The following is a 15,584-nucleotide window of genomic DNA, read 5'->3' on the forward strand; positions in this document are numbered from 1 at the left end:
GGAGGGGCAGAAGCACAGAGCAGTTATGCTAGGTTTAAATATCAAAGTGGGGAATCAGAGCAAGTATAACCATTCCATTTCCTATGCCACAAACACTGAAAGATATTTACTCATATCATATTGTGTTTACCTCAATTATTCAACTATTTATTCATATAATATGTTTACTCATACATAGAATTTGAATTATATAACTCACTCATATAATGTTATATTTACTTCAGTTATTTGACTATTTGGGCCAGGATTATCTGACAATAATTTTAGTTCTCCATTTTCTTTATTCTGTGTGTTCATTTTATGAGTCAATGTACTCTATTATAGTTTGATAACTGGAAAAAGCTATTTTTATATTGGTCAGTTACTGCCACAATAATGCCGTATAACAGACTATCCAAAATGCAGTGGCTTATACCTGGAATATTAATTTTATTACTTATGGATCGTCAGGCTGGTTTGCCTGCATGTTTCAGGAAGCAAGTTGAGTGTGTTTGGCTCTATAGTACAGGCTAGGGCTGGGTCTGCTTTCCATGCAAGTCCCCAGGGCATGAGCTCTTGGTGGATCACACAAGCACAAAAGTCTAAGCCAAAGAGCATCAGCACATTTAAATGTGCTCTTCCTACTTCATGGCCGCTGATATTCCATTGTCTCAAGCAAGTCACATAGTCAAATCTAGCATCAAGTGGACAGAAAAATATACTCTTGTCCATTCTAGAGCACTGCAGAGAGACAGACTAAAGAGTTAGGAATCACGCAGTCTCCCACTAAGCCTGTGCCAGTGCACATCAGTGAGCTGTGGATTCTGCTCTGGGATTTCCTGAAGGCAGGGTGTCTCTTTCTTAAGACATTAGTAGCAGTAGTAGCAATAGGAGTAGTCTTGTATCTAATAAGTGTGTATCTTATCTTGTATATATCAGCAATAAGTGTGTATAACGGCACTTGCAGTGCTCAGTATAATTGTTATTCTATCCTTATTAACTTAACTAGTAACAATTAATAAGCAAGTGGTGATTAAAACATATAGCTTAAGTTTTTTAAAAAATAGCATTTAGTTGTTGGAGCTGATGTATTAATAGACTAAAGCCCAGCAGTCCAGTTTTCCTGAGTACAGACCTCCAATTCTCACTTCCCCTACTTCCTCCAGCTCAGACCACAGCCATATGCTCAGGTCTGGTTTCGTCTCCTCCAGATGCATTTCTAGATTGGACTTGATGAGAAAGTGCATTCATCCTGACCCTACCACTCCTCTGATCAAAAACCTTTCAAGTGAATCCCTACTAGCTATAGAATAAAGTCTATAGATCAAATTCTATAAATGTAAATCCTTGTCCATTTAACCTTTGGTTACAAACTCTTTCAGCCTGGACTTGCCAATACCAACCTCATTTCTCTATGGTCTTGTCCAGTTTATCCTTTAAGATACAGATCAAATGTCACCTCTTCCTTGAACATTCTAGATCCTCTTGGCCTGAAATAATAGTCTCCCTTTCTTGCAAAATTTACCTCTGCCACTTTTATGGCACCTGTGATTTCTAAATGGTATCATCATTATAGATATATGACATCACTGCTATTGGAATACCATTCATCTTTTCCCATCTCAACACTAAATATAAATACAGGTAACTAATAAGAATCTACTGTATAGAACAGGGAACTCTACTCAATACTCTGTAATGGCCTATATGGGAATAGAATCTAAAAAGAGTGGATGTATGTATACGTATGACTGATTCACTTTGCTGTACACCTGAAACTAACACAACATTGTAAACGAACAACACACCAACAAAAATTAAGAAATAATAAATATATTTCCTTGACTAACAAAACGTTATTTAATAGGTAAATGAATTTCTCAATTCATTAATACCCTTAGTAATTGTTCTTCCGTATCAGGCTTTTCAATAAGCTTAAGTGGTTGCCTTTAGTAACAGTCAGTCCACACTGGAGCAAAAACTGTGCAATCTCCATTTCTTTCTTCACTTTGCAGACCTGTTGCCTAGGAATCCATAGTGGATCAGCTGGTAAAGAATCTGCCTGCAATGTGGGAGACATGGGTTCAGCCCCTGGGTTGGGAAGATAACATGGAGAAGGGGACGGCTACCCACGCCAGTATTCTGGCCTGGAGAATTCCATGGACTGTATAGTTCATGGGGTCACAAAGAGTCGGACACGACTGAGCGACTTTCACTTCACTTTCATAGGAATAGAGTGATTAGCATTGCTTAGGGTTTCAGAATAATTTTGCTCCAGATGCTGCTTATGGATATATCAGGGACTGGACGTTTGGAAGCATTTCAACGCCAGGAAACACGTGACAGCGCAAATAATCTGTAGTTGTACTTCACTTAGAAGCTGTGACAGGGTAGCTTGACTTACTAAATAAGGCGCCTATGCTGGAAAACGCCCTGAGCATTTGGTATCTTTTGCATCCCGTGTCGGCAGCCATTGTTTGCCTTTCCTGCCAAGAGCCAAGTCCTGAACCGTAGCGCCCCCTAATGTTGAAAGCAACCCTTTCACGTTTAACATTAACATTAATATTAGTATTAAATGAAATGAGACAGGTAAATAAATGGAAGACCACTGTCAGTGAATTTAACTATGCAACTTGTAATGCTGAGTATTTGTGTAGATTGCAAGCTTTATGAATACTACTTTGAATGCCTATTTCATCTCCATTCCTCCTAGAGCTGTTTTGACCTTAATTCAGTCTCATGTATTCATTTCAAAATTACCAATAAAGTTTTTCTTCCTTTCCAAAGCATCAACTTAGGCTGTGGAGTGGAAAAAACTAAATCCTGTGCTCTGAGGAGTCTGTGCCATATTTTTTTCATAACTAAGCAGTGAGAGTATTCTTATCTCTCTTTTGTATTTTTATTCTGAATTTCAGAGTTTTCATTTCAAAGTATATATTTTTCTCAAAGTTCCTCTTCTTCAGCTTCCCCATATTTTTGGAAAAAGAAGGATTCAAATATAGAGTACAGTTTATTATTAAGTGGAATGGAGTGTTAAATGCCTCTCAGCCTCTTCCTACCAGGCTATTTAAATAAAAGATATCTTGAGAGCCAATTTTCTTGGCATGTGGGGGAAATTCTTCTTAAATTCAGTTTTCAATCTGATAGTGTTCATGAAAGCAGAACATAAAGGTAAAACGTGTTCACAGTTTCCATCAGTTTTGTTATGCAAAATACTTTATTTTGTATAAAATTGGATTTTGCAAGGGTAGAAAAAATTCCGGTAAATCATATCAAGCGTTCTAAAAATGCGTGTAGGACCATATCTGTTTACCCACTTTTCTAGGCAACTAGATGTGAGTTGGTAGAGGCTGACAGATCAGTGATTGAAGAGGAAATAAATAACAAAGAAGCTAAGGCAGGGGGCACGCGCGCTTGCATAAGCTCGATGAAGCCTGCAAACAACCTGATAATGTTCATCAAAGTGTGACAGAAGACAGAAACTATATGATTTTAAAAATCCCCACATAAAATTTAAGATTCACTTTATTTGCTCTGCATATTGATGTGTCTTTTTTTGTTTTAACACAGGGCCTCAGCAAGGATGTGGTGGTTATCTGACAGGTTCCGACCATTCCTTTGCCTCCCCTGATTCTGATTCCAATGGGAGGTATGACAAGGGTTTAAACTGTGTGTGGTTCATCACTGCCCCCGTGAACAAAGTCGTCAAACTCACCTTCCATACATTTGCTCTGGAGGCAGCAACTACTTTGCGAAGATGCATTTATGATTATGTCAAGGTAAAGCTATTGTGTTCTTTAACAAGAGTCTTCTAATCCGACTTTTTCATGATGTATTCCAGTTTATACCACACATGAAGTCCTGAAAGTTGTGAGTACTATTAATTGTTTAAATGACCTGTTCTTCGATGATTAAAGCAGCAGTCTCCAACCTTTTTGGCACCAGGGATGGGTTTCGTGGAAGACAGTTTTTCCATGGATGAGGGCAGTGGAAGATGGTTTCAGGATGATTCAAGTGCATTATATTTATTATACTAAAGCATCTGCCTGCAGTGTGGGAGACCTGGGTTCAATCCCTGGGTTGGAAAGATCCCTTGGAGAAGGAAATGGCAACCCACTCCAGTACTCTTGCCTGGAAAATTCCATGGACAGAGGAGCCTAGTAAGCTACAGTCCATGGGGTCACAAAGAGTTGGACACGACAGAGTGACTTCACTTTCTTTCTTATTTCTGTTTTGTGGCAATCTCAGGATGTTCTGCCTTGACTTTTGGGGTTAGGGTTCATGCTCCTATGTGAATCTAATCCTGCAGCCAATCTGATCAGAGGCGGAGCTCAGGTGGTGATGCAAGCCATGGGGAGCAGGTGTAAATAGAGATGAAGCTTCATTCACTTGCTCACTGCTCACCTCCTGCTATGTGGCCTGGTTCCTAACAGGCCATGGACCAGTACCGGTCCATGGCCTAAGGGTTGGGGGTCCTCTGATGTAATGAATGATACTGCAACTGCCCTATCTTCACATCAAAATAATCTCTGACAGGAATGAGTGAAAAATTTTGTGTAGCTTCTAACATTAGCTTTAAGATTCACTGTTCCTCCAAACCTTGTCAAGAGATAATTTATGGCACGATGGGTCCTCTGGAAAGACATTATCAAAGGATCTTAGGCAAAATCTAAAATAAATGACAGTGTCTATATGCAAATCATCACTCCTTCCTTCATCTATTTTTAAAGTTTGGATATTTACTTATTTAATATATTACTTTTAGATGTGAAAAATATCTTACTTCTGAAGTCCCATTAGAAGTAAATCAAGAAAGTTTTTAATATTTAAATGACTCTTTAATATTAAATCATTGTATTTATCAGGCTATATGCATTTAGGTTAAAAGTGCTAAGCAGCATCAATCAATATACTCCACTACACTGTTGGGGGTAAACAGCAGGCACTATTTTTGTTCAGGAGGAGCTTAAAGTTGGTTGCACAGTTAAAGGATGATACATGCAAATCAACACCAGGTAGTTCAGGAGAGTTGATATTCAAGTACACTGGGCATAGGCTGGAAGCCATGAGCAAGTTTAAAAGGGAGGATGGTTCATGATGATTTGGTGGGAACAAGAAAGATACATAGAATGAAGAGAACCTTTATTCAAGTTGGGACAGAGGGCATTCTAGGTGAGGCAGAAAAGGCATTGAAGTTGAATGAGTGAAGAGGTTGACTTTATCAGGGCAGATTATTGTTAAAGCAGAGCAAAAAATAAGACTGGATAGGTGGAGAAATACCCAGATTATAAAGGATCTAGAACATCAAGCTAGTGCATTTAGATTTTATGTAGTTGGAAATAAGAAGTGATTGCACGTTTTCCAATGAGTCATAAGATGAGAACAGTATTTAAGAAAGATGACTCAGCATTCTGAGTGGATGGTCCGGGGAGAGGCTGGAGTTAGGAGCCCAGGAAGAAATTACCTTTAAGTGAGGAGGGTGCAGAGATGGTGCTGATGACAAGCTGGATGTGAGAGAAACTTAAGTTCAAAAATCATCTTAAATTTTGCAGAAATTGGTTTTAAAAGAAAGGGGAGAAAAGTCATAGACAAAATACACATTTGAACACTTAATTATAAGAAAGAAAGAAAAGTTGCTTAGTCATGTCTGATTCTTGGCAACCCCATGGACTGTAGCCTACCAGGCTCCTCTATCCATGGGATTTTCCAGGCAAGAGTACTGGAGTGGGTTGCCGTTTCCTTCTCCAGGGGACCTTCCCGACCCAGGGATCGAACCCCAGTCTCCCACATGGTAGGCAGACGCTTTACTGTCTGAGCTACCAGGGCACTTAATTATAGACGGTCTTATATTTTCACTGTGAAAAGCACCATGCCCAGAAGACCAAAAGAATGTCAGTACTCTTAGGAGGAGGCCGTGGTTTTGCAGGAATAAGTTTAATTTGGATGATGGCAGGGCCAACAAGTGAAATTGACCAGGGGCAGAGAATGCCAGAGCTCCAGCAAGGGGACAGTGGTATAAATAGAGAGAAGGCAGCAAAGAGAGTTTCTTAAATCAGGAGAGATGCTTCTTTGAGAGAGACAGCATGGCACTGAACAGCCAGGCTCCCGCTCAACTCCAGGAAAGGTCCAGGGTGAGACAGCTGAAAAGGACAGAAGAATCAGGAAGAGAAACAGACAAGTCACAGAAAAATGTACCAACCAGGAATAATGCAGTTATCACTGAAGTCAAGGGAGAAAAGTCTTTTACCAAGGATGGATGGTCAGTACTATTAAATTGTAAATTAGAGGCCAGGAAAGGTTAAGATAAAGAAAAACTCATTAGACTGGATGACAACCATTTAAATAAAGTATTGGGACAGAAGCCAGATCAGAAGGAATTCATGAAAGACTACAGATAACAAGAAATGTCAGATCAGGGTGAATTCTTCTTGTCTGGAATGAGACTAGAGTGGCCAGAGCAGCAATGAGCTGCTCAAGGCTGTTCAAGGCTGTTTGAGTGCTAATTTTACCAGAGGATAAATACATTTTCAGGGCAGGTAATATGGACTCAAACCCAACTTTGCCACCTGACAAATTTCCTAATGTCCCTGATTCTCATCACTCCATCTATTGAAAAACGAACAAACAAAATCACACAATTGTACCTGTCTTGCAAGACTATTTTGAGGATAAAGATAAGGTATGTTAGAGCATTTAGCACTGTGCCTGTCATATAATTTGTAAATAAATTTATTTCTTTTTTCCTCACTTTGGGTGACTCTACATGGTCACGAAGTCTGTAGAATCTCCTTTTCTTAAAATATTATGAATAATTGATTTACATATACATTATTATGAATGTAAGTACAAGGGGGATGTTTAGAATGTGGTTGTGCCAGGAGGAGGCTGACTGGATTTATTCTCAAGCTATGTTTCTATGTGTGATTTGATAATACAATTAAAAGAACTCTTGGAAGCTCCCTGACAGTCCAGTGGTTAGGACTCTGCTCTCACTGCTGAGGGCCCAGGTTCAGTCCCTGGTTGGAGAACTAACTAAGATCCCACAGGCTGTATGGGGTGGCAAAAAATTGTTTTTAAATTAAAAGAACTATTAATTTTATAGATGTTTTCAAGCTATTTAGGACAGACATAACAATATTGAAAACAAGGAGCTATTCTCTGGCTTCAATATAAAATGCCCTTTCTTTTTTAAAAGAAATTCTGTTCAGATCTACTTTTGTTTTTCTTTTTGGGAAAGCAGTTTCCCTCAATTGGCACCATTTCCAGCTTATATGAATCTGGCAGATCACAGGACAGTTCTTGGAATGTGAGGCCTGGAGGTACCTTTATTAAAGAGATTCACTGTGATAAATAGGACACTGGGCTCATTTTAGACTGTTTCTTAGAGATTCTAATCAAATCACTTTTTAGAAAAGTTAATTTAAATCTGTAGGTAGATATTTAAGTGAAAACATGCCAAATCCTTTATTCATTTGTAATTATATCATTATTGTTTTGAAAGGGTTGACTTGGAAAGTTATTAACATAACTGCAGTAGGGGACTTCCCGACAGTCCAGTGGTTAGGAATTTGGGCTTTCACCACCGAGGGCCTGGGTCATGGAACTAAGATCCTGCAAGCCACCCAGTATGGCTAAGAAAAACAACTACAACAGTAGTAGCAACAAAAAGATAACCGCAATAAGTAGAGAATTATGTATTTCACTGAGTGGTTGCTGTTGAAATTGACATCACATCCATTCCCTGAAGAGTCACATGGCATGATTATGTGTTGGGCATTGTGCCTGGCACTTGAGGTATGAGAATCAAAGATAAGCTTCAATCATGGAGCTGTAAGTGGATGAGACGGATAACATGGCAAAGCCAATACATGTGATAAACACAGAAAAATAGAGCAAAACACCAAAGTATGAGTGCTGTCACTACAGGGTTCAGAAAGACATTCTAGATGGGATGGCTGAGCTGAATTTCAGATAAACAGCACAAAAGCAAGCTTCCAGTGGGTGATTGGTTACCACAGAGAAGTGGGTGAAGAGGGGAAGCAAGCTGCATGGTGTATACCCCGCTTCTGAACACCAGCCTATTCATCAGTTAAGTCATTCCTTTGTGGAGACCAGTGAGTCAAACAGCAAAGAAGACTCAGTTTTGTGACCATAACTGACATTCCTTTGCTAGGAAACATGAAACAGGAAAAGGAGGGGCTTCTTTCTAACACTGCCCAGCTTCTTCTCAATGCAGTCAGTGCCCCTTGGAATAACCAGTATTGTCTAATGATCCTTTGACCATCTGAAAGCTCATCTGTGCCATAGCCTAGCCACATATAATTTCAGTTTACAATTATGCTAAAGGCTTTGAAAAGGAGAAATAAAAGGAAAACCCATAAAATAGTGTGTATATCAACATGTAAATGCTCTGATGTGACTATGCTAAGTCACTTGATTAAATACTAAAATCCTGGAATCATGACAAATGCATACATAGAAATGTGGACTGGTATGAGTACATAGGCTCTATTTGCAACTTAAAAGATAATGGCAGTACCCATCCACAATATGAATTTCCAAAATTCAAATCAAATAGTTCCAGATAAAACAAACTATAGTCTTCCCTCAACTTATATAATAATTGCCTTCTTGGAAATTTGGTTCTTACTAAAGTAGTGCAAAATATTTTTGTGTTTATATACAGAATGAGCTTAGGTTCTGGGACCAAATGATTTTAAACAGTTATCTTACACACGTGTCTGGCAGGACATTCATAGGTATGTGGGATATATTGCATATCTGTCCTGTGAATTTTGTTGGAATTCTGCAGTGTGGCTTCTAAACACTAAGTACCAGTTTCAGCCTCAGACTACTATGATGAGCCAAGAACACCACACTTTTGCAAAACACTTCCTAGATAATACCGTTCTCACGGAAAACCTTTGTCTTAACCCACTAGGCTCAACCATCAGTCTGTGATCAGCCATGGGAGGAGGGGGCTGTCCAGTTTTGGGGAGAAGGTCAGTAATTGGGCGTCAGGTCTTCATCCTTATAAGATAGCACCTACTATCCATTTACTCATTCAATGAATGTTAATTTGAGTACTTACTATATTCCCAACACCGCCATAAGCACTGGAAAAGAGCCTGAAATTACATAATAATCATATTAATAATATTGATTTTATATAACAATACTACTTTTGTTGTTATATTAAAAACTCCTGCATTTAGAGCTGATTCTCTTCATTGCTCCTTTGCAAGCTCTTCTAGAGCTTGGACCAAGCTCTAGAACCAGGGCACAGAGCACCAAGCCTGGCACATAGCACCGAGAATAAAAACACTTGCTGGTATGAACATGATTTTATACAGGCAGCGATGGTTATAATAAAAACCTAGAACCACTAGGACCAAGATAACATTTTCCCCAAAAGATTCTATAAAGTATCCAAGTTCAACCCCAAACCTAAAAATTTACTCTCATTCTCATTCCAAATTATACCTAGGCCTGTTGTCCAGCAGACTCTGTCAGACGTTTCACAGTAAGATCAAAGAATTCATGAAGATACTCTGAGATGCTACATAGTCTTCAAATAAGACTATTAAAATTCTCTTGTTATCACATTCCCAGGAAAATGTTCAAAGATAAAGTCCTAAGGAAACTGATGTCTAAAATTATGAAAGAGAAAATGAAAGTGTTAATTGTTCAGTTCAATGTGTCCAACTTTTTGGGACCCCATGGACTGTAGCCCACCAGGCTCCTCTGTCCATGGAATTCTCCAGGCAAGAATACCTGAGTGGGTTGCCATTCCCTTCTCCAGGGGATCTTCTTGACCCAAGGATCACCAGGGAAAATTACAGAGTTAAATTTAAAAAGAATTAAAGCCCAATATCAAAACCTCTTGCCCTCATGCATTAAAAATTCATATAAGTTAAAATTCCCAAATTTCCTTTCCTACTTTCTTTAGCTGCTCCAATCAGGGAGGATCTGGCAGTAGCTATCATCAGAAGTTATCTTCCACCAGATTATTTCTGCAGTTCCTTCAGGGTCTTAAATAGATTCTAACTTGCACCACTGTTAAAGAGGTTTAAAAGCTGAGAAAACATGGAATTCCTCTCAGCGCTTTTCTCCGTCCACAAGACTTAGAACTTAATTCAAGCTCCAGGTCTAGGCGGTATGGCAGTGACGTGTGCTCCCAGAATGCACCACACAGCTGCTGGTGATGGTGTGGGGCCTCAGGGCGGTCCTCAGGACGCCATTGCTGGCCTCGTCCGATGGTGCACTTCCTGCAAGCCTCTACAGAGCCGCCCTGCTAAGTTTACAGTGGAGACGTGGCGTCGTCAGGGAAAAAACCCTGGCCTGGCCTACACAGGAGTCCAGAGCCTCTATCATCTGTCCTATTTCAGCTCCATTAGGAGAAATCTTACTGTGGCAGTGAGTGAAGTAATGCGAACACCAGCTCGAGGCTGGTCATGGTTATACAGTAAGTCCTCTACATGCTGCTGCTGCTGCTAAGTCGCCTCAGTCGTGTCCAACTCTGTGTGACCCCAGAGACGGCAGCCCATAAGGCTCCCTCGTCCCTGGGATTCTCCAGGCAAGAACACTGGAGTGGGTTGCCATTTCCTTCTCCGATGCATGAAAGTGAAAATTGAAAGTGAAGTTGTTCAGTCTTATCCGACTCTTAGCGACCCCATTGACTGCAGCCCACCAGGCTCCTCCATCTATGGGATTTTCCAGGCAAGAGTACTAGAGTGGGGTGCCATTGCCTTCTCTTGAAGTCCTGTACATATGAACCTTCAAATTGTGAGCTTTCAAAGATGAGATTGTGTGTGCCAGCCCCTGTATGCCAGCTGTTATACTATATAAACCTCATACAGTACCAAACTATATAGCTGCTTGTGTTAATTGGGTACCTAGGCAAACTTTGTTGGACTTAATGAACAAATTGGACATAACAGACGCACTCTTGGAATGGAACTCATTTGTATGTTGGGGACTTACTGTAATTTCTTTCCATCACTTCGCCCACTTATCCATTTAAAACCCAAATCAGATCTTACAACTCCTGTAGGAGATACAAGGCCCTTCGCATGAAGCATATGAAGCATCGGCCTTGTCCCAGTGAACTCCCTGGCCCCACACCTGTTCTCTCACCTCAGGCCGGTGGGCCACAGGGCAGGGAGGTGTTGAAACAGGTCAGGCCTTCTGTCCTTCTGTGGCCTTCCACACCTGGATGCATCTGCCCAGGGTACCCTTCCTGTTGTCTCGGTCTGGAAGGCCTCTACTCACAGTTGAGGCGTCTGTATGGGGTCTGTCCTGACTCAATCGTATGAGTTCCCCTCATACACTGAACTCTTCTGCTATAGCACTCTTTTTTCTCTATTTTATGTATAACTCACACACACATATATTTAATTTATGAACCTCTTCTCATTAATCTCTGAGTCAAATTAGTGTCTTAAAGGTATGGGAAGTGCTTATGCATCCTTGTATAGACAGGACCTAGCTCGGAGGCCTGATACACAGCACCAAGAATAAAAATGCTTGTTGATATGAACATGATTTTATACAGGCAGCGATGGTTATAATAAAAACCTAACTTGTTTACCAGAACAAGTACACCGCCTAAAACTTGGCAAATCTGCTCTTCTGTAAAATGAGGGGATTAGATAACTCAGCCCCTCAGTCTCTTTCGGCTTTAAAATCTTACTAAAATTTTATTAAAATCATGTTCAAGGAGAGACACAGTGCCATCTAGTGGGAAATTTATTTTTGTGTTTATTTTGACAAGACTGTTTTTAACCATTTCTGCTTGATGTATTCCCAGCATTTTAAAATAATGTCAGGGATCATGGCGATGCTGAGGCTTAACAACACACCATGGTTCTGTTCTCAGTTCCATGTTTGGATCCACACAGATATGTGTTTTAGCAGTGCAATAGGGATTGCTCAGATGGAGAACACTTTGTCTTCTAGTGACGTGTTTGAGAAAATACAAGCACTCACTATTTCAACACATGCTGAAGGGCATTTGCTGAAGGCGCCTTTGCCTGGGGGTTGTACTGGGTGCTGGTGACATACAGGGAATAGTCAGAGGTCCCCTCGCCCACCCACAGGTTTATATGCTTTATGGGGGAGAGACCAGAAGAAGTAAATAAGCAATAAACAAGGTAGGTCTTGGTTATAGTTAGAGAAGAGAACAGGAAGATACTGGGGGAGTGCCCACTAGGTAGAGTTGGGCTCTGAGGGGGTGGCATCTGAGCGGAGACCCTGTGATGAGGAGTGGGCCATCCAAGGGCTGAGGAGAGAGCTCCTGGCAAGAGGAGCAGCTCAGAGAGATTTGCCAGGGGATGGAGGAGTTACAGGGAGACCTGGGTTCAATTCCTGGGTTGGGAGATCCCTGGACTCCAATATTCCTGCCTGGATAATCCCCATGGACAGAGGAGCCTGGGGGGCTACAGTCCTCCATAGGGTCACAAGGAGTCGGACACGACTGAATGACTAAGCACAGCACACCTCAGAGGAGTGGGCAAGTGTGAAGAGCAGCCCAGGCCAGACAAGAGCAGGCTTGCAGACCATGCTAAAGAGGGTGAGTATAACTGAAGATGCAGTGAGATCCCCAGGGACATTGCAGGCCAAGCAGGATCTTTGCCTGTTCTAAGCTTACAGATGTTCAGGCGGCTTGGGGGAGAATGCTCTGTGGAGTCAGGGCTATGAGAAATGTTACAACAGCACAGGTGAGAGGGACCACTGTGGGGACACCGGAGATGGAGCCCTTGGGACAGAGGATGAAGGTGGAGCAGAATCGATGGCGGTTCAGAAGGAGGCACGGCAGTCGAGGATGGCTGAGGTGCTAGGCTTGAGCCATTAACTGACGCAAAGATGACTTGGGGGTGCTTCCCTGTGGTCCAGGGGTTAAGACTTCACCCTCCAATGCAGGCGGTGCAGGTTAGATCCCTGGTGGGGAAACTAAGATCTCACATGGGGAGGGGAGTGGTCAGGGAAGTCTACTGAGTCAGTGATGTTTGAGTCAAGACCTAAAAGAACAGAGGGGAATGAAACCACGTGAATAAACAGGAGAACATTCCAGGCAAAAGAAACAGCAGATACAACAGCGAGGATGCCGGAGCACCTGTTTCACTCCAGGAGCAGAGCAAACAAAGTGGAGGCCATTAAGAGTTCAGCTGGGAAAGTCCAGGAGTAGGAGTGGGAGCAGGTTCTATCAGGCCTCGGAGGCCCTAGTCATGGCTTTGAGTGGGTGGGGAGGGCTTAGGAGAGTTCTTAGCGGAGCAGCAACCTGGTCTGACTAACACTTAAACTGTATCCTCTGGCTGGTGTGTTGAGAACGGACTGTAGAGGGTCAAGAGTAGGACCGGGGGCATCTGTGGGAAGATGTGATGAGAATCAGGCAAGAGGTCGCGATGGCTTGGACCTGCGCTGTTAGGGAGGACAGAGGTGAAGGTGGTGATGGGTTTGTGGCTCTAATGACACATTATTTTTTAAATCAAATATGACTTTCCCAATGAGAAAAAAATTTTAGGCCATTATACTAGAATTTTACTGAAAATCATTATAGCGTAATTGATTCGATAACAATTCAGTTCCTAAATTAAAACCAGCATTAAGAACATTAGTGTAAGATTCTTAACTATGACCTCTTGTAACTTCATGTGCATTTTAGTGTAAAATATGCAACTTCTTTGTGACTAATGGATAACTAATGAGCTGTTTTTCTTTTCAGTTATATGATGGGGACAGTGAAAATGCCAACTTGGCTGGAACATTCTGTGGTTCCACCGTACCTGCCCCCTTTATCTCTTCTGGAAACTTCCTTACAGTTCAATTTGTCAGTGACTTGAGTTTAGAAAGAGAAGGATTTAATGCTACATATACCATCATGGACAGTGAGTAAACTGAGACATTTTTACATGTTATGAAACACATGTGTATTTATGCACTCAAAATAATGACATGATTATATCTATACTCAGTTAATTACTAACCTCAATGTTAATTACTAACCTCAATGTTAATTACTATCTACGCACAATGTCGGTTACTAAACACCCTATTAACTACTTTGTGTTTAATCCATGGTACAAATTTGGTACAATTCTTAGTCAAGAATGTATAATGTAAATCCTTCCTAGAATGATATAAATACAGCTCCTTTGGGTTGGAAGAACAAAGAAAATAGAATTTTAAATATTATATGTGTGATGAGTTACAAGTAAAATGTCTTCTAAGTTGTTTCTTATTTCCCATCTCAGTGCCTTGTGGTGGAACATTTAATGCAACTCGGACCCCACAAAGTATTTCGTCACCCAATTCATCAGACCCAGATGTCCCCCTTGCCACCTGTACTTGGGTCATTGAAGCTCCCCTGCATCAGCAGGTCGAGATAACTGTGTGGGCATTTCAGCTGCACTCTCAAGACTGCAACCAGAACTACTTAGAGTTTCAGGACCCACCGGAGGTAACAATTGTATGAATGACAGAAACATCTATAACCTTTTCATCAGAGTTTGCAGAACACTTGAAGTACTGAGGGCATGACTGGATAAGTTCTCAAAGTTACTTCCAGCCTAATGTGCTTTTTAGCCTTTTATGACACCCCCTATTTATAGGCATTAAGAAACCTGCACTTGGTCTGTAGGTCATGTGCCTATTTAACATCTGGGTGTCTTGGCAAAAGTGCCTGGCCCTGAAGTAGAGAACAGACTGTGGCCACGGAGAGGGAAGGAGAGGGCGGGATGAACTGGGAGGGTGGCACTGGCATATCTACAGCACCATGTGTGAAGTAGCTAGTGGGAAGCTGGTGCACAGCACAGGGAGCCCAGCTCCGTGCTCTGTGATGACCTGGAGGGGCGGGATAGGGGAGTGGGAGGGAGGCTCAAGAAGGCAGGGACATATGTATGCTCATGGCTGATTCACATTGTTGACCTGGAGAAGGAAATGGCAACCCACTGCAGTATTCTTGCCCGGAGAATTCCATGGACAGAGGAGCCTGCGGGCTATAGTCCATGGGGTCGCAAAGGGTAGGACACGACTGAGCTAGTAACATGCACGCACACACTGTTGTACAGCAGAAACCAACACATCATTGCAAAGCAATTATCGTCCAATTAAAAATAAACTAAAACAAAATAAAACAGAAAAGTGCCTGCTCTTGTGCCCCATCCTCAGAGACTGATTCCCCTATTAACCTGAATTTTTAAAAACTTTTCATTTTGTATTGGAGTACGGCTGATTAACAAGGATGTGATAGTTTCAGGCCATTAACCGGAGTTTTTGATGTGTGTCTCTGGCATTCTGCCTGCAGTGCTCCAAGCAGAAGCTTGTCTGTAGTCAGTGGGATCTGTGTGTAGAACAAAGTGGAGGGTTTGGTTAAGAAGCCATTTGGTACCAGTCTAAGGGGACTATATTCATGGTTTAAAAAACAGAGAAAAGTTGTTTTGTTTTTTTAAAAAATGGATCAGTCTGAATTGCTCATGGGGTAAGATGTTGAAGAGATTGTTGACCATAAAAGTGTGATGGTCACAGAATACCTGAGGATTTGGGCATCAACATCATGTGATTGACTAATTGTCTGTGAGTATGGTTTCAGTGTGTCTGCCCTCTGA

General features: G+C 41.4%; 1 protein-coding gene across 1 annotated transcript in view; it reads left to right on the forward strand.

Moving 5' to 3' along the window:
• The window catches only part of CUBN (cubilin), a 261,035-nt gene that overhangs the window by 231,161 nt on the left and 14,290 nt on the right, over positions 1-15,584 (forward strand). Inside the window, exons 60-62 of the mRNA XM_005891915.2 lie at positions 3,550-3,758; positions 13,703-13,865; positions 14,232-14,437. Of these exons, the coding sequence (XP_005891977.2) occupies positions 3,550-3,758; positions 13,703-13,865; positions 14,232-14,437 (578 nt within the window). The remainder of the gene's footprint in view (positions 1-3,549; positions 3,759-13,702; positions 13,866-14,231; positions 14,438-15,584) is intronic.

This window comes from Bos mutus, chromosome 13 (genome assembly GCF_027580195.1).
Source record: "Bos mutus isolate GX-2022 chromosome 13, NWIPB_WYAK_1.1, whole genome shotgun sequence".
NCBI lineage: Eukaryota > Metazoa > Chordata > Mammalia > Artiodactyla > Bovidae > Bos > Bos mutus.